Raw genomic sequence first — 20,526 nt, forward strand, 5'->3', positions numbered from 1 at the left:
GGATGCAGAGAGTGGAAAGGCGATTTTACGTGCCATGATGCCACTGAAAGTCTTTCACACTTTCTCAAATCAAATCAAATCAAATCAATTTATATAGCCCTTCGTATATTAGCTGATATCTCAAAGTGCTGTACGGAAACCCAGCCTAAAACCCCAAACAGCAGGCAATGCAGGTGTAGAAGCACGAATGCTTCAAGAATGCTACAATTTGATAACCGGGAGTCAAGACCTGCAAGACGTGTGAGAGACAAACTGGCGGCCATAGGAGAGCTCTGGGAGAAGTGGGTGGAGCCATAGGAGAGGTCTGGGAGAAGTGGGTGGAGCCATAGGAGAGGTCTGGGAGAAGTGGGTGGAGCCATAGGAAAGGTCTGGGAGAAGTGGATGGAGCGTCTGCCATACCTCTACAACCCTGGGCCTGAAGTAACAGTGGATGAGCAACTGGTTCCATTCTGTAATGTAAGTGATTTCCACTGTTCATTTTATTATGTATTGCTGTAATATCATTGATTTATGTGATTGTTTTCTGTGACACTGATACTAATTACTGATAGTTATCTCACTTGTCAAAAGGTCCCTGTCCTTTCCGGCAGTATATGCCCAGCAAGCCATTAAAGTATGGCATCAAGATATGGGTGGCCTGTGACGCACAATCCAGCTACGCTTGGAAGATGAAAGTCTACACAGGGAAGCCGACCAGTGGAGGCCTGGAGAAGAACCAGGGGATGCGGGTTGTGCTTGATGTGACAGATGGACTGAGGAGGCACAATGTCACGTGTGGCAATTTCTTCACCTCTTATGAACTCAGCCAGTAGCTCCCGAATAGGAAGATCACCATGATTGGCACAGTTAGAAAGAACAAGCCTGAGCTCCCCCCTGCACTCCTCACAACAAGGAGGAGAAAGACCTTCTCATCAAAGTTTGCCTTCAGCCCCACCACCACTCTAGTTTCTTACCCCCCAAAAGAGGAACAACAATGTGGTCCTCCTGAGTACACTGCACAAAACAGCTGAGATCAGTGATCGTGAGGACAGGAAGCCAGCCATCATCCTGGACTACAACCATAACAAAGGAGGTGTGGACAACCTGGACAAGGTGATTGGAACTTACAGCTGCAGGAGGATGACTGCCCGCTGGCCCCTGGTCATCTTCCATAACATCATTGATGTGTCCTCATAGAATGCCTTCGTGATATGGAACAAGATCAACCCTACCTGGATGCCTGATAAGAGGAACAAGAGGAGGGTGTTCCTGAAGCAGCTGAGAAAGGCACTTGTAACCCCACACATTCAAAGTAGGGAGCGCCTTCCCCACACAGCAGCCTCTGCAGTGCTGGTGAAAGCTGTTCAGGGGGCTGAATCTTGTCCTGATCCACCTGAGGCTGCATCTGAGGCAGTCAAGAGGAGGAGATGCCAATTCTGCCCCCAAAGAAGGACTGAAAAACAAATACTATGTGCTGCCCATGTGAGAAATACATCTGCAAAGTCCATGCACACACACTTGCATACTGACCTACATGTGCTAATTAGAGTTGACTGATTTAAGTTCTTCACATTTTTGTTTTGTATCTATTATCTTATTTTATTTGTATTTATTGTTGTTGTTTATACACCTTGTGGGAGAAGACTAGTACTTTGAAGTTGAATTCCTCATTGTACAGTATATAAGAATATATCACTATGTTGCCAAAAAAGTTCAAGACTGTTATTGTTTCCCTTCAATAAAATGCAGTCACAACTACTTTCTGCACATTTCTGCTACTTTCTTAGGCTATACTACTGCTCTCGTGGTAAAACATTTTTGTTTACACTTTTGCAGTACCTTTAGCAATAACAATAATAAACCTCTACTTTAGTAAAGAAAACCATTATGACAGGCGTGTTGTAATAAAATGAGTGGTGTCCACTGATGAAATGCAGTCTTCCTGCATTGTGAAGAGGGAAAACCCAGATATTCACAACGTTTGGGATGAATGACAGGTTGTTTCTTCATAGAAAAATAGATTTGGGGTTTAAAATTCAATTTTTACCTTCATTTAACTAGGCAAGTCAGTTAAGAACAAATTCTTATTTTCAATGACGGCCTAGGAACAGCAGGTTAACTGCCTGTTCAGGGGCAGAACGACAGATTTGTACCTTGTCAGCTCGGGGGTTTGAACTTGCAACCTTCCAGTTACTAGTCCAATGCGCTAACCACTAGGCTACCCTGCCGCCCTATGCTTTATTTTAGGGGTTTAGTGAAGGCGGGTCATTTTTTACCCTTGGGACAAGGGGAGTATACAAAATGTTAAGGCTACACAACGGTTAAACAGAGATCAATAGAATAGAAAGGTTGTTTCAGCACACAAGGGTTAATATGAGCTCATTAATTAACAGGTTCCTCCACTTTTGTGTCATCAGATAGAACTGCTGACACTGCAGCTGTGACACCAATTTGTTGACCGTATACGTGTTGACATGACAAACCAGGGCCTGTATTGGGGACACTCACAGTAGACAAAGCCCAATGCAGCTGACAGATTAACAGCCATTAACATTCTTCTACTTTGAAGGGTCCGTATCAACAATGTGCTGTTCTATCTGTAGCCTACAAGTCACCTTTTGTTTCACAACTAAAATTCATTGGACCAAGCATTTCTTTATATTACAAGCATTACACCCCACTCATAACATTAAAGTGTTGTCTAAATTGAAGAGGTCATATACAAAGGGTATCAAGGTCTATTCTCTCTTTCCAAAACAAACCATTGACATGGTTTAGTAAGTCCTGCCATTGGGAACACCTGTTCCAGTCAGATCTGCTTTAGCCAACATCTGCATAGCTGATGTTTTCATGGTGTCGGAGGTGGAACTGCGTTAAAGCTGTCAAATCCACAAGCAGCTTTAGGCTGTACCTAAAGCGGACATTGCCATTGGATGCACGGAGTCGCATTAATATAAATCCCATGCAGCCTTGTTTACAAGTTCTAACACTGGAATGTGAGATATAATCTACACTTCAATTAGGCTGATAGAATCCTCACTATTGTGTTTAATCATTTTACAATTTGAGCGTCATTATTTCTATTTAGCCTAGTTTCTCACTGTAAACTTTAACACGAGTGGGACGGGTGTGGCTTCGTGACAATGGTCAAGAACAACTGCTCACCAATTTGACAGCTCCAACCGTTACCCGCGACACCGCCAAAACATCAGCTATGCGGGTGTAGACTATCGCCGGTTAATGCTTGATCTGACTAAATCTAGGCCTTAATGAGCCACTTATTCTAAATGCTATACTTCATCATTTTGACTTGAGTATGATGAGTTTTGACAGACAATGATTAGAAACCATATGAACCCAACCTGATGTTATTTTAAAAGGGGATACAATTTTAGGAACCAGAAAAGAGGAACCAGCTCTCTCTCAACTAGACAAACAGTATTTCAGTCATCTGCTAACCACTTACAGACCTATATTGCTGCTCAACAACCAGTTTGTATAATGGGTTTTGATGTGCGTCACACCTTAAACCACACAAACCACATTTCAGATTTCTATCACTGACTGGCTGGCTACTGAAGCTTCTATCTACTGTACTGTAGGCTACGTAGTAGTACCTTTTCTCTACCTTATAATTTGGTTCCTTTACAACTGCCAATCACTACACCAAACAAAATAATATGAGCAAATCAGATCATTTTTCCACTGGTTGGCATGGTTCCACATTTTTTTTAGGAATTAGAGGAACTTTAGGAAATGAAGTCCAACCAATGCTGTCAATGTTCATGTCAAAGGATATGTGAAAGGAGAAGTTATAAAGGCACATCCCTAACTGTAAAAATACCATCAGGTTTCTTCTCCATTTGAAAACAGCACAAAGGGTTGTGCATTGTTCTTCATAAGAGCACAACATACACTACATAACCAAAAGTATGTGGACACCTGCTTGTCGAACATCTCATTCCAAAATCATGGGCAATAATATGGAGTTGGTCCCCCTTTGCTACTATAACAACCTGTACTCTCCTGGGAAGGTTTTCCACTAGATGTTCAAATATCGCTGCGGAGACTTGGTTTCATTCAGTCACAAGAGCATTAGTGAGGTCGGGCACTGATGTTGGGCGATTAGCCCTGGTTAGCAGTCAGCTTTCCAATTCATCCCAAAGCTGTTCGATGGGGTTGAGGCCAGTTAAGTTCTTCCAGACTGATCTCGACAAAGCATTTCTGTATGGACCTCGCTTTGCGCACAGGGGAATTGTCGTGCTGAAACAGGAAAGGACCTTCCCCAAACTGTTGCCACCAAGTTGGAAGCACAGAATCGTCTAGAATGTCATTGTATACTGTAGATTTAAGATTTCCCTTTCCTGGAACTAAGGGTCCTAGCCCGAACCATGAAAAACAGCTCCAGACTATTATTCTTCCTCCACCAAACTTTACAGTAGGCACTATGCATTCAGGCAAGTAGCACTCTCCTGGCATCTGCCAAACCCAGATTTGTCCGTCGGACTGCCAGATGGTGACGAGTGATTCATCACTCCAGAGAATGCGTTTCCAGTGCTCCAGAGTCCAATGGTGGCTGGCTTTACACCACTCAAGCCAACACTTGGCATTGCGCATGGTGATCTTAGGCTTGTGTGGCTCGGCCATGGAAACTCATTTAATGAAGCTCCTGACGAATAGTTATTGTGCTGACGTTGCTTCCAGAGACAGTTTCCAGAGAGTGTTGCAACCGAGGAGAGACACACTCGTGGTTACGTTCTGTGAGCTTGTTTGGCCTATCACTTTGCATCTGAGCCGTTGTTGCTCCTAGACATTTCCACTTCACAATAACAGCACTTACAGTTGACCAGGGCAGCTCTAGCAGGGCAGAAATTTGACAAACTGACTTGTTAGAAAGGTGGCATCCTATTACGTTGAAAGTCACTGAGATCTTCAGTAAGACCATTCTATTACCAATGTTTCTCTATGGAGATTGCATGGCTGTGTGTGTTCGATTTTATACATCTGTCAACAGAAAATGGTGGCTGAAATAGCCAAATTCACTAATTTGAAGGGGTGTCCACATATTTTTGTATATATTATGAACGAGTTAATGACACACAAACATCCTTACATAAAGTGTATTATATTTTATTTAGAAAATAGACAATGATCAAATTACTGAATGTCAAATTAGATTCACAAACAGCCTAACACATTTCACGAGGAATATACATACATACTCACTGTACTGCAAACTGTAGTTAGAATAGTATCTCATAGTAGTATGATACAGGTTATTCATGAAAGCCAGTCTTAGCGTACATACAGCATTTCTGTGCAGCAAGAAGGCAAAAATACACTCCATAAATATACAGGTTTCTGTAAAGCCAAACAATCCTTCATCAAACAAATAGTGCTCTCTGCATGTTGCTTCAAAGAAGGCCTTATGGAGAGAGTAATCTTCCTATAAGTTTCAGTGTCAAAAACTAGAGGAGGGCTTAGTTATACAGAATCCATATTAAGGACATTCCTCCTCCTCAGACCTCACCCCTCATATGGATTTCATAATGGTGCAGTTCCATTTCCCCTCTCCCTTCCCTCAGTCGCTCAGCAGTCCTAGCTTCTTCAAGGCCTCTCGTCGGTCTTCTCCACTCTTGCTGTTGGGGCAGATCAGCACACTGATACCATGGGAGCGGGGCAGCTTGTTCTGAGACTCCCCATGACCTGGTTGGGGGTGGCAGGCCTCACCCTGAACATTCATGAAGTCTTTCCCAGTTCCTAGGGAGGCCGGGCGGGGTCTAGAGTTACGCTGGTCTCTGGGGGACAAAGGGACACTGGGAGCCTGGTTTGCCCTGAGGGAGGCATTGCTGGCCATGTAGCTTCTCTGGCCCATGCTGGAGCGCTCCAGAGTGGCTGATTTGACCCTTACGGGAGGGGGAATATGCTTGGGTGGTGAAGGAGGGGTTGTAAGGGGCAAGAGCAGAGCTTTGGCATTGTCACTAAATTGGATTGGGGCTGGAAGTGGAGCAAGGGTAGTGGCTCGGGCTGGTACTGTGGTAGCTGGGACAGCAACTGCAGCAGGCACTGGGATTGGGGTATGGATAGTGGCTGGGACTTGGCCAGGGGTAGTGGCTGGGGAAGTAGTAGGGATTTGGGCTGGGGCTTGGGTCTGGGTGGCATCTGGGCTGCGAGGAGAGGGAGTGGGTGCCCATGACTTCCGGGATTTGGGTGAAACTACAGGGCCTGAGTCTCCATCCTCACCCTTCAGGAGCCCGAGCTTCCGTAGAGCCTCCAAACGCACCTTCTGGGGGTCAATGATCGACCTGTCAATGGGCAAGGAGAGAGGGGGGCCTGGGTGACTATCTGACTTGTGTGACTTCTGGATGATGTTGGAGGGAAGCCTCTTGGGCTTAGGGGCCACGGCAGGTGGGTTCTTTGTTTCCAGGGTCTCAGAAATGGGGATGGTTAGGGCCTCTGAGTGGGAGGGTGGTGAGTTGGTACTAACAGGTACAGGCAGATCAACAGGAGGTTTAGAAGGTGGTGTCTGTTGGGCTCCAGGCGAGGCTGGTGGAGCTCTCCTGCGTAGTTGCTCCAGCTCACTGTAGGTTAGTGGAACTCGGAGTACTGCAGGCACTGGAAGTTCACTCTCCTCCTCTGGCTCATCATCCCTGAAGTCTGAGGGAGGGGGAATCAGCTTCAGATCCAGCTCAGAGTGAACCTTAGATTGCCGTTTTGCAGACTTGGTGTCTACAGAGACTCCTTTAGGCATGTTGTCCACAGAATTATCTGAGGTGGCTGAGGATGGGGTCGTGTCCGAGGCAGAAGCTTTTGGGTCTGCAGCTAACTCTGGAGTTTTAGACTCAGTGGACAACACCGGAACTTTTGAAATAGTGTCCAACCCAGGAGATTTGATGTCAGTCATCAACTCTGGGGACTTAGGCACAGTTGCTATCTCTGGAGCTTTACGTTCTGTGACTACCTCTGAGACTGTGGGTTCAGTGACTACCCCTGGAGGTTTGAGATCAGTAAATACCCCTGGGGTATTGAGCTGGGTTGCTACTACTGGGGCTGGGGCTCTAGGCTCAATTGCTGCAGCTGGAGCAGTGGGCTGGGTGGCAGAACCTGGGGCTTTGAGCTGGATACTGGCAAGGCTATTTGCCACTCTAAGTGGTGTAGGCGCTATGCAGTTCAGAAAGGACTTCTGATCCCTTCCTGAGTCAGAATGCTGGAGTTCTGATACATCTAGAAGGCAAGCAGAAAAAGCAATTATTTTACTGTCAAATTCCCACAGGTTCCTAAGCGTGGCTCGCACAATCATGACCCAAAACCTGGAAACATTTGTTAGTCTCCTGCATGATAAATTCCTGATAAAACAACAACATAGAATTGAACAAAATATTTTTGGTGATACTCACCCTCCAATCTGGCCTGTCCCATAGAAAGGTGGCCAGGTTTGGCTGCCAGGCTGCTGGGGTCTGGCTCATCATTTGACAGGCCACTGTCCTCCTCCATCTCCAGGGACTCAATGGTGGACTCCAGAAACATGAGGCATGCCCGCTCCTCAGCAGAGAGGTGCTCCAGACTGTCATCACTCTGCCCCCCCCCCCCCCACACACACACACATACACACATACACACATACATACATACATACATACACACGTAATTAGCACAAAGAAGAAACACGGAAACGTAGACAAACTGCAAATGTAGAGAACAAACAGATTCAGAATAAAGATACCATTGCAATCAAGTGCTCCTCTTTAATCAAGATTACATAGCTATGTGGAGATGTATGCCAGGAATGTCTGTGTACACTATATCCTTGTATAATGTTAGGTGAGGCCTTCAAACAATTTTGCCTTGATTTTCAGTTGTTAATAGTCAGTGTTTATTCAGTCTCTCTGTTGCTTCCAGCTAGGCTGAACATTACATTGAGGCCCAGTGAGATTGGATACACAGAGGTGATCAAAATGACATTTACCTTTCACACAACACCGATGGAAAGACAATGTACCACAGCACTGCTCCTGGCTAGCTTGTATCCTATACTGCATTGCCAGAGGAATGTATTGCAGTGGATTTCAATGAGTGGCCTCTGAACAGCTCTGAACTAAACAGACTAGGTTCTGATCATCCTCAAAGCAGTCTCTCTCTCTCCCTCTCTCTTATTTCTCTCTCTCTGAACAAACATCTGAATCTCTCACCCCAACATGAAACAAACCCAGCAGCTCACTGACTCTTACAATCTCTCACCCCCAACATGAAACAAGCCCAGCAGCTCACTGACTCTTACAATCTCTCACCCCCAACATGAAACAAACCCAGCAACTCACTGACTCTTACAATCTCTCACCCCCAACATGAAACAAGCCCAGCAGCTCACTGACTCTTATAATTGGGAGACAGTGGCTCTGAACCCTATCTACTGTACACTGCGTTCTAGGGAGTTCTTCCTAGCCACTGTGCTTGCTCTATGGGGTTTTAGGCTGGGTATGGCTAGGCTGGGTATGGGCTTTATAAAATGTATTGATTGAACATGCTCATTTATAATAGTCAATATTAAATCTAAGATTTATTTTTCTTTTTACCCCTTTTTCATGGTATCCAATTGCATTAGTAATTGTAGCTACTATCTTGTCTCATTGCTACAACTCCCGTACAGGCTCGGGAAAGACGAAGGCTGAATGTCATGCGTCATGCTTCTTAACACAGCGCGCATCCAACCCGGAAGCCAGCCGCACCTTGGCTAGCGCGCACTGCGCCCGGCCCACAGGAGTCACTGGTGCGCGATGAGACAAGGAGATCCCTACCGACCAATCCCTCCCTAACCCGGACAACGCTAGGCCAATCGACCTCCCGGTCGCGGCCGGTTACGACAGAGCCTGGGCGCGAACCCAGGGACTCTGATGGCACAGCTGGCGCTGCAGTACAGTGCCCTTAACCACTGCGCCACCCGGGAGGCCACGCCATTTAAATATTTTCTAAAGTACCCCTAAGTGTTTAGCACAAAGGCAGCAGTGCAGCACATCAACTAAATAAACTAGAAACGGGTAAAACCAGGGTTACATTTTCCTGGTCAGCAAGTGCTAATAACAGTTGGCGTGAAAAGGGGGAAGGCTAGGGTTATGGCAGCACTCACAAAGCCAGAGTTCATGCTAACCACACTGTCACAGCTCCCAGTGCTGTCCATACTGATCAAGGATTCCATGGCAACACCGCCCGGCCACGTGTCACTCTTCGGCATGGCACAGGGACAGGTGCCAGGGGTTCAGGGGGCCTCTGCTAATTGGCTGAAAGTCACTGATTGGTCCAGATGGGGAAGTAACTGAAAAAAAAGAAGGAAGGAGAGAAGAAGTTTTAACGCTCGAGGCAAAAATCATTACATCATCATGATGCTCCATTTAGCAGAGCTTCCCGAGCGGAAATTGTGGCATTTCTCTATTACAGCCCATGGTAAAGACTAGGACACATATGTTACATACTCTTATTCATGTTTTTAAACCATGTCTTTTCTTAGCACTGATATTTGATCAGTGATATCATGGTAGAGTTCTACAACAAACAGGAATCCTGTTACACGTCTCTAATACAGTACAGTATATCAGTGTACAGGAGGGACAATAGTACGCCAGCCAGCAGCTTACAGGCAGGATTATTACATCACCAATATTGTCTCCCTATTTAGCCTCTATGTGCCCTTATCCAATAGAGGGATACACTGACAAAGCCGTGGACAAAGCTCAAGCAGTGAGCAAAGGACAGCTGATTATTAGCCTTTGATTCATGCTATATCTTTAAACTGCAAAGGAGCATCCGGCATATGGCGGGATCTTGTTGTGGCCTTATGCTCCACAGGGATCGAAGAGGATTAAGATCTTTAACCCAGCCACATACTCACTGAAGCTACTAAACCGTACCAAGTGGCACTGTGTGAACCCAATCACCAACATGCCACACCATGTCATGCCACCAACAACCTGTTGACATCTAGGCTTACACTGTAGTTAAAATACTGTAGATGTACTAGTGGTGATAAATATGCATAGCAGGGATTTTTGGGCAGTTTTACTAGAACAAAACATATCAAATTACATTTTACCATCAGTTACTATTCAGTTTTATCCAGGCATAGGCCTATACAGTAGTTCAGCACATTCAGATGGTTCAGTGCCAGTGTCAATGGCAACTGTGTTTTATTACCCTCTATCATTTGATTACACATACAGAAGCAGAGAGGAACAGTAATGATAGTGAATTTCCATTGAAGTCATTGTAAAATGTGTCATCGGTACATCATTAACTCGATTTCCACTGAAACACCCAGACTATTGCTGATCCATCAAAAAGGCACTCAATGCTGCTGAATTGCATGGGGTTAGGGTTGGGACAATTAGGCCTGTGCCATTTTGATTACACAAATATAAGCAATTGCCAAATATCGCCCCACCCAACAATGTCACATTTAGACGTCATAAGGTCCAACTGAACAAAATGCTCTGTTCTGTAGCTGTGAAGTTATTTATCAAGGGAGTTGCAAGTGAAATGGCAATTTCTTTAAGGAGTTTTCCTTTCAGCCCCTCACCTGGATGGTTCCAATAAACAGAATTTTCCTTTGCTTTTCAGAATGACATGTATCTGAGTCTACCTGCACCTTTAGCAAGTCAATAACAATGGAAATATGGGCATGTTGACAGTAGCAAAACATGTGGGTCAATATAGGCCACACAGTACGGTGTTGGCAACAACAAATAGTGGGCTTTCTAGTTCACACAGTATCCCAGGGCTCCCTCCTTCCCATTTAGTCTAGTGCTCATATTTAGACCTACTTCCTGCCCCACCCAAACGAGACATAATAATACTATGAGCAAAAGACAGAGAGAAAATGTCCCAGAACCTGCCCCTCCCTAGTCTGGATACCAGTCGTTTTAGCCAACATTCCACTCCTGTCAAGGACACAGAGTACAAAATATCTAAACAGAGACGGCAACCAGGCTTGCACCTCCCATTGAGTCCCAGCCTACGCACCTACAGGGTTGTAGTGGGAGAGACAACCTCACTGCACCAACCTCAAAGCTTTAATACACCTAGGAATGTGACTTTGCCTGCTTCCCAGAAAACATGTTTTGTCATTTAACTAACCGCCCTGGCTGGTGCCCTATGCTCTGACGTACACTCTTAGAAAAAAGGGTTCCCAAAGGGTTCTTCGGCTGTCCCCATAGGAGGACCCATATTGGTTTGATTGTATGTGCCCTAGCCTACCATTGCAAAGACACTATAGATTTATTTCCCCTGGTTGACACAGAAATACTCAGGAAAGTGATATCACAAGTTAAGCCTTCTCGATCTTATCCAACCACCTTCTTCAAAACAGTTTTTAATTGCAAATCTGAAGAAGTGCAAACTATTGTTAATGACTCCCTACTTTCCCACTGCACTAAAAAAAAGGAATCTAGATTCTTCAGCTCTTAGCAAATTTCAGCCAATCTCCAACATTCCATTCAAGATATTCCAAACTGTTTTTCGGGCCACCACAATAGAAACAGCCTAAGTTCAAGTGGTAAATGATCTTAGAGCCAACACCGATGCCAAACAGCTCTGTCTCTGTACTCTTGGATTTAAGTGCTGCATTCGACACTGTTGACCATGATGTGCTTCTGGACAGACTGGAGAGGTGGGTTGGCCTCTCCGGTCCAGTTCTAAATTGGTTTAGGACCTATTTAACTGGTCGAGAGTTTTTTTGTCACCCTTGATGAACATAACTCAAAGAAAATTCATATCACATGTGGCATTCCACAAGGTTTGATTTTGGGTCCGGTACTGTTAAGTTGGTATATGTTACCCCTTGGCAGATTTATCAGTAAGTACAACATTGATTTTTGCTGCTACGCAGACGATACACAGCTTTACATTTCTGTGTCACCAGAGGATTTTAGCTCCACGGATAAATGATTAGACTGTATTAGTGATTTAAATTAGGGATGCACCGATATGACATTTTTGGCCGATACACAATATTTTCCTTGCCAAAAAAATACCGAAACCCGATATTTAACATTTGAGCGGCTTTTTCTAGTACAGTTAAATAGTTGAAACACACACACACCAAAAAGTTATTTTGTTGGCATTTATGTCCCCATTACCAGTAAAACATATTCAAAACATATTAATTTCACTTACTTGCTGCGTTGTTCATTTGTTCAGTCTCAACCAGGATTTCATCATTTATGTAAAGCAGTGAAGTTTCAGCTCTGTCTGTCCGTGGCCTCTCTACCTCGGGGGGCACTGTCACTGTGTCCGTTTCCATCTTGTCCAGCTGTGTCTAACATTTCATGTAAACCCTGTTTCTTGTCTGTATCGAAGTAGCGGTCCTTGTACATAGCATCAAGCATGGTGGCGACACAGTAAAGAGGCTCAGAGAGAATGCCACCGGATCGCTTGTTCACAGCCTCTTGTAAAGGACTTTTACAAGTTTTAACCCCACGGTCTGTCTGCAGTTTTGAGCAGGCGTTTCAATGCCATGACAGAGGGTATCACGTCTGCTGCAGACACAGTTGAAGAGCTTATTTCTCGAGTCAGTTGTTCGAATGGAGCTAGCTAGTGTGTTCATGTTTCAAAGTCTCAAATGCCATTGAAATGGCAGCAGCGGTATGAGAACCATCACATTCTTGAGCATGCAATACGGCTTTCCTCAGTATGAAATCCTACATGCTCATGGGGCTGACATCGCTGGTCCAAATATCAGTTGTGAAGCTAATATAGCAGTGACGCCCATAGCAAGTAGCTCAGGGATGTGCGTTTCAACAATATTGTGTAACTCCGGTAGGGCAACATCTGAAAAATAGCGCCTACTTGGTAGTGTGCACCAGGGCTCAAGGTGCTCGACCAGTCGGTGAAAGCCAATATCATCCATGACAGAGAGCGGTTGATTGTCAAGGGCAATATAAACACAACATGCAATCATTTCAAAGATTTTACTGAGTTACAGTTCATATAAGGAAATCAGTCAATTGAAATAAATACATTTGGCTCTAATCTATGGATTTCACATGACTGGGAATACAGTGATGCATCTGTTGGTCACAGATACCTTTAAAAAAAAGGTAGGGGTGTGGATCAGAAAACCAGTCAGTATCTGGTGTGACCACCATTTTCCTCATGCAGCAAGACACATCTCCTTCACATAGAGTTGATCAGGCTGTTGATTGTGGCCTGTGGAATGTTGTCCCACTCCTCTTTAATGGCTGTGCAAAGTTGCTGGATATTGGCGGGAACTCAAACACGCGGTTGTACACATCGATCCAGAACATCCCAAACATGCTCAATTGGTGACATGTCTGGTGAGTATAAAGGCCATAGAAGAACTGGGACATTTTCAGCTTCCAGGAATTGTGTACAGATCCTTGCGACATGGGGCCGTGCATTATCATGCTGAAACATGAGGTGATGGCGGCAGATGAATGGCACGACAATGGGCCTCGGGATCTCGTCACGGTATCTCTGTGCATTTAAATTGCCATAGATTAAAATGCAATTGTGTTCATTGTCCATGGCTCATGCATGCCCATACCACAACCACAACGCCACCATGTGCCACTCTGTTCACAACGTTGACATCAGCAAACCACTCGCCCACACAATGCCATACACGTGGTTTGCGGTTGTGAGGCCGGTTGGACGCACTGCCAAATTCTCTAAAACGACGTTGGAGGCGGCTTATAAGAGCAATTAACATTCATTTATCTGGCAAAAGCTCTGGTGCACATTCCTGCATCAGCATGCCAATTGCATGCTCCATCAAAACTTGAGACATCTTTGGCATTGTGTTGTGTGACAAAACTGCATATTTTAGAGTGGACTTTTATTGTCCCCAGCACAAGGTGCACTTGAGTAATGATCATGCTGTTTAAAAAGCTTGTTGATATGCCACACCTGTCAGGTGGATGGATTAGCTTGGCAAAGGAGAAATCCTCACGAACAGGGATGTAACAAATTTGTGCACAAAATTTGAGAGAAATAAGCTTTTTTGTGCGTATGGAGCATTTCTGGGATCTTTTATTCCAGCTCATGAAACCAACACTTTACATGTTTTGTTTATATTTTTGTTCAGTATAGAATCCCTGGGAAAAAGGGTTGTCCATCGACCCAAAAAGGGTCCTTCAAAGGGTTCACTAGATAGCAACTTTTTTCTAAGACTGTACCTCTGTGCATTTCAAGTAAATTACAAAGCAGAAGGGGAAATAGAGAGAGCTGATTAGGTGCACTGTAAATGAAAGGGGTAGCACGGTGTCCACTGTATGGCCTGATCTTCAGTGCACTTTGAACCACTGGAAAGCCCTGGGATTCAGGAAGGGGATTGCCTTATGTTCCATTTCAATGAGTGACAGTGATCTTATTGTGGCGATAAAAGAGGCCAGAAAGAGAAATGTGAAGTATGTCCTGTGACATGAAGGACAGGCTGAGCAAAAGCATTGCTGCTGTCTTGGTTGGACCAGGTATCTCTTCAAAAATATATTTGATCTAAAAAAAAAAAGACTAACCTGGGCATGTAATGGTTAAGTAAAGAACTAGTTAATCATTTACAGTAAATAAAGGTTCATAACAGACATCCACACCATGTTGTGCAACTCCCAACCTGCACAGAGTACATGCATGAAGAAATATTCCATTAATGGTTAGCTTGGCAGTTGGCACTCAGTCTGCACCATTAAAATGTCAATGTCCAGGCTTTGGGAATAGTTTTATTGATTGGCAAACATTGAAATCTCAAGTACGCATTGGCACATATCACTAATCTATAGTCCACATTAGAGCTTGCCTTTTGGTCTGGTCCCCATATGACATAACAGTGACTATGGTGTTGAATTGTGTCAATCATCTTTCTTGTGGAAAACTTTCCCACAGTACACCTGTCTGAATCTATCTCTCCCATAATTGACCAACAACTCAGCGCTTTTCTGTTGTCTTCCAGGGTGGTGTCTCAACCATAGCAGTGAACCATAAGATAACATGACCACAGCAGTGTGAACGAACATCTGTGTCTATCAGTCTTCTTGATGAGAGAGGTATATCCCATGGCAGGCCCCTGATATCATCACAGCCGCGTAAAACATATTAGATATAGTAGTAGCCTAGGCTCTTTTACGCCTCTGTATAGATAGGCACATTCACAACGGGGCCAATAGTCGAACTTTGGTCGAAATAATATAAAAACAACTGTACAGTAAAGTTTCCTGTTCCATTACCAATACCAGTGTATCCTCAGACTGTGTCTAATCTACACATCGCATAGAATTCTAACGAAACATACCCTGTTGTTTACAAAGCATGTGACAAATTCAATTTGATGTGTCAAATCATGCTTGAAAGCATAAAAAAGGAAGGAAAAATGAAAAATACTTCAAAAGAGAATAAAAGTATAGAAAGTTAAACGTACCTGAGAGCAGTAGAATAATACTATTCACTGTCCACAAAGTGCATTTGCACTCAAAGAAACGTACTATCGTCACAATTATCCAAACCTATTGAAATACAATACCGTTTTTCTGTGAAACTATGCAATAAGCCTTTACTAAAGCAGTGCGGAAGACTGGCAGTCGTTGTTGAATTCCAGGTGAGCGCGCGAGGCTCACTTTGTCCCTCCCCATAATATCTTTGTGGCCAATCAGCACATGTTTGATCGACCGTGTTTTTGGAAGAACCAATGGGGTAACAGAGGAACACCCCCACATTTCAAATCGAATGATTCTGTATTACAGGGTTAATGAACCAAAACTATAATACCATTTTAAATTGGGAACCTGGATTCATAATTGTAATTTTCTTATATCTTGTTCAAATCGTTGTTGAAATTGTTTTATGAATGATATAGATTTTTATTGCACGCACATATCATTTGATGCAGTATAGATTCTCTGCAACACTCATGAACTACAATGAATTTTCCATTACATATCTCACTCACATTGCTGTCATTCCAAAAATAGCGTGCCGATTTGATCAATTCTTGTGATGAGTCTTTTCTGACACTGAAAGCAGGTTGACGTCTTTAGCATATCTATGAAAATCCTAGAATTTGCATACTATTTCCATTGGAACAAAAAGTGATGCCATCTCATATTTGCATGATGATGATGACTGTTGTCCCGGCTCTACCCTGAAATAGACACTGATAGTTAAGGATGCTGTTCCGTCCATGAATAGAGGTGCCTGCTAATGAGTCTGGTATGAGAAGTGAGGTATATGTTACGTGTTTGCAACCCTGTTCCTCAAATATTGAAAATCAATGTTTGTCTTGGCATTGTGCAACCTGAATTTCCACTTATTATTAAGTATCAACAAACACATATCAAGCATTTTGCAAGAGTGCTTTAATAAAGCCATGGTAAACAGAGAGATCTCTCCGGGAAAATAGTGGTATGGCATTGTTAGCCTTGTTGACATGAGGCTCAGCCAGCCAGTCACTAATTAACTAGAGTGAAGTCTTGTGCTTCTATATGTGGTTCAGTTTTAGAGCTATGAATCCCTAGTTCTGAAAGCACTTGACCTGACAAGCAGCCAAACTCATGTTTGATACAAGGTTATGAAGCGTACTACTACACACTACAGGGCTGATAATTTTGCCCATTGTTTAACATAAATAATGTCAAACACATTACCAGCAAATAGTCTGGCAAATAGCAAATAGAAACAAAAACATGTCCAGTGCATACTATTTTTTTGTTGTTGTTGTATTTTGTGTATCAAATAATGAATAACATATTTGAGCTGTTTTATTGACATGTCTCATGGTGCACCCTGCTGTTCCATAATAGCACGTATTTCCACACACTATTTACCATTCATTTTTATTGGGCACAGCATAATCTGAAACACAACCAAAACACACTGCAAATGCACCTAACAAGTTTGTAGAGTCACAAGCTTAATGTAGTCACTGCGTACTACTATGGGAATATGGGATCAAATACTACAATTTTGGCTACTTTAATACACATAGGTAAAGTTGCCCAAACAATTATGACAACTTCAAAAAGGAGGACTAGATACATAAAGTGCTTTCATTTCTAAACAGTAGAACATATGTTTGAAAATACCCTCAAATAAAAGGTATTGTATTGTCGCCTCGTGAAACATTTGATCTCAAATTCAAAATGCTGGAGTGTAGAGCCAAATGAAAAGTTTCAGCTTCACTGTCCAAATAAATACGTAGAGGAGTGTATACACCATTCACTTACAAAGTGTAGGCAATTATTACTGGCCATATAACAAGTCTCATTAAATAGCAACAGAGCAGTGCAAAGCTTGCTTGTTCAATTAGTTGTGGATTTCTTCATTTTCCTTTTTGAAAAAAAGGGACCATCGTTCACTTAATTTCATCTCCATCAGAGATGGTATTACCATAATATGGTATGATGGTGGTTGGAGTACAGCTGTATCAAGACTGTTGATTCCATCTCTAAAGACGAGTTGCTCTGTTCTGTCTCTGGAAGAGAAGTAAAAAAAAACATTGCATTCTTCTCCTTATGATATGAGTAGTACTGGACAGGAATGATTGAGTACACGCCACAATGATGCAATAGGGACAGAGTAAAGATACAGTCTAACATACTTACCGGTACCCTTGGCAGCAGAGTAAGTCGGTCCATAAAATGGAGGAAAGAACAACACATTGACACAGGTAGGTCACCAATGGGACGTGTTCTATCGGCCACTAATTACATTGTTGATAAAGATGTTAAACATTAAAGATAGTCATCCTGTAAACGTGAAGATATGTCCATGTTAGACCATTCGCCACCGGAAGAGTGCAGCCTTATTGCAGCAATCATTGTATTCGTTCAACTAATGTACATCACTCCAAGTACAGAAATGAACACTACCCAAACACTTTGTCTGCATCTGTAACCACCATTCTCTACTTCTAACCCCATCTCACCTGTGCGTTTCCACTTCCACATGCCAAAGACAATAAAGGATAGGCCCCCAATCAGAATTAATACCATTGCCACCACCGGGACGACTGCAAGGATGGAAACGCTATCTGGGCCTAGTATCAGGACCTGTCAATAAATACAAACAGTATTACAATACTTGTATTTATTATTGGAACAACTTTGTAATTTGTAACCTCTAAAAAAAGACTAGATTAGACTAGTCTGGGTACCAGTCTTTTTAGCCAACACTCGACTTGCAACTCCTATCAAAGACTTTGGCAAATGACAGGAGAAGAATGTAAAAGCTGAACAGAGATGGCAACCAGGCGGTGGACTAGAGGTGGACTATAGTGGTTGCTAAATAGCACATAATCTGATGATATCTCAGGGCACCCCTTGGTTTTTCTTTTTACCCCAACTGACATCCAACTTGTTGTCCTGACAGATGAGTGGCAGTACAGGTGTAATGATGTCTCTCTCTCTCAGCTCCTGGGCACTGATTGTCAGACTCATCCTCAGCTGCTACAGCCTGTCTCCATTGGGCAGCAGCTGCCCCCCTGTGAGATCATGCTCTGCCACTGGCTGGCCATTTCTCAGCAGGGTTAGGTTGATGTGGCATGGGTAGAAACCAAAAGCTTGTCCCCTCCAGAATCTAGGTTTGTTTTCTGAATGATTCTAACTCTGGGATGCACTGAGGATGAGGAAGAAATGTGTATCAATGGATCCACTATAGATTTGCTCCTGTTGTATTCCTAATGTTTTTTTTTTTTACACATGGAATAACAATATACAATGGTATGTCCACAAACCTCTTCTCATCACAAGCATCTCCCCTTTTTTCAGGTAGTCTTTTAATGTTTTAATGCAAATGGGAAGGTGAAGCTTTTCCAAGGCCCATTTGAATGTACTGTGTCCTATGTTGATTAAACGCAAGTTTGGGCCACTTAGGATGGTACTGCAGTTTGTTGAAGTTCAGAGCACCATCAAATCCATTGAAAGATTCCTTTATCATGATTTGGCCCTGCTCATTGTTGTCCAACAATTCACAACCACAATGTCTCTGATTAACAAATATTCCTGTAATAAATTAGGGAGTAAAAGTAAAGAACAAATATTCCTGTAATAAATTAGGGAGTAAAAGTAAAGAACAAATATTCCTGTAATAAATTAGGGAGTAAAAGTAAAGAACAAATATTCCTGTAATAAATTAGGGAGTAAAAGTAAAGAACAAATATTCCTGTAATAAATTAGGGAGTAAAAGTAAAGAACAAATATTCCTGTAATAAATTAGGGAGTAAAAGTAAAGAACAAATATTCCTGTAATAAATTAGGGAGTAAAAGTAAAGAACAAATATTCCTGTAATAAATTAGGGAGTAAAAGTAAAGAACAAATATTCCTGTAATAAATTAGGGAGTAAAAGTAAAGAACAAATATTCCTGTAATAAATTAGGGAGTAAAAGTAAAGAACAAATATTCCTGTAATAAATTAGGGAGTAAAAGTAAAGAACAAATATTTGAGGCAAAAGTTCTAGATTCCCAGCTAGTCGGAAACAGAGAAAAATCTGTTTATTAGTGTGCTCACCTGATGTGTAGTTCCCCTCTACGGGATCGGTGTACCTATACCGGGACGGTTGTTGCTAACGTGCGCTAATGTGACTAGAATGACATTGTAAGTAACAGCCAACTTTCCAGGACATAGACTTGTCTTATGTGGGCAGAAAGCTTCAATTCGTGTTAATCCAACTGAAGTGTCCAATTTACAGTAAAAAATACCATGCTATTGTTTGAGGAGAGTGCACAACAACAATCAAGGCAACTGGTTTGATACATCCACTCTGAAGGCAAATAATGTACCTACATTCAGTAACCTTGCTCTGATTTGTCATCCTGAGGGTCCCAGAGATAAAATGTAGCATAGTTTTTGGTTGATAAAATCAATTTTCATATTCAAATGTAGGAACTAGGTTCTACAGTTTGAGCCCCTGCTGTGTCTCCTCCATTAATTTCACTACAGGCAGTTAGATTTGGGTGTCATTTTAGACAACAAAAAACAGGGGTTATTAAAATGGTGCAGTAAGAAAGACACCTGCTTCCTCATGCTGAGGAACACGTCCCAAAACCTATTCTGAGCTACTCCTTCAAAGGCTTCATCTGAGATCCCATCGGTCTTAGAGATACATATCCATGCATTGGAATCATAGTAGCCCATCTGACCATTATCTAGTATCGACACAACACAGAATTCAGGAAAGTACAGTTGAAGTCGGAAGTTTACGTACACCTTGGCCAAATACATTTAAACTCCGTTTTTCACAATTCCTGACATGTAATCCTAGTACAAAATCCCTGTCTTAGGTCAGTAAGGATCACCACTTTATTTTAAGAATGTGAAATGGCAGAATAATAGTAGAGGGAATTATTTATTTCAGCTTTCATTTCTTTCATCACATTCCCAGTGGGTCAGAAGATTACATACACTCAATTAGTATTTGGTTGCATTACCTTTAATTGTTTAACTTGGGTCAAACGTTTTGGGAGCCTTCATTCCAGCCTTTATACTTAAAACTGGATACTTTTAAACTTACACTCAAGTAGTATTTTACTGGGTGACTCACTTTTACGTGCCAT

At 42.7% G+C, this 20,526-nt stretch overlaps 1 protein-coding gene across 1 annotated transcript; it reads right to left on the reverse strand.

Annotated features, from left to right (window-relative positions):
* Nucleotides 1–5,093: 5,093 nt before the first annotated feature.
* On the reverse strand, nt 5,094–15,611 carry LOC110532417 (specifically androgen-regulated gene protein). Its single transcript, XM_021616307.3, has 4 exons — nt 15,398–15,611; nt 9,104–9,289; nt 7,377–7,554; nt 5,094–7,203 (listed from the first exon to the last, which is right to left on the reverse strand). The coding sequence occupies exons 2-4, from the start codon at nt 9,206–9,208 to the stop codon at nt 5,561–5,563; spliced, it is 1,926 nt and encodes a 641-aa protein (XP_021471982.2). The 5' UTR covers nt 9,209–9,289; nt 15,398–15,611; the 3' UTR covers nt 5,094–5,560.
* Nucleotides 15,612–20,526: the final 4,915 nt, after the last annotated feature.

This window comes from Oncorhynchus mykiss, chromosome 9 (assembly GCF_057628025.1).
Source record: "Oncorhynchus mykiss isolate SJ-2025 chromosome 9, ASM5762802v1, whole genome shotgun sequence".
Taxonomy (NCBI): Eukaryota; Metazoa; Chordata; class Actinopteri; order Salmoniformes; family Salmonidae; genus Oncorhynchus; species Oncorhynchus mykiss.

Bases quoted from the DNA above. Each gene is read 5' to 3' on its own strand.
- LOC110532417 (XM_021616307.3), bottom strand. From the start codon at position 9,208: ATGCCGAAGAGTGACACGTGGCCGGGCGGTGTTGCCATGGAATCCTTG. The intron at 7,555-9,103 runs GTGAGTGCTGCC...GGGGGGGGGCAG, and splicing joins TTAGCATGAACTCTGGCTTT to AGTGATGACAGTCTGGAGCA. The intron at 7,204-7,376 runs GTGAGTATCACC...CTTGCCTTCTAG, and splicing joins GGGACAGGCCAGATTGGAGG to ATGTATCAGAACTCCAGCAT.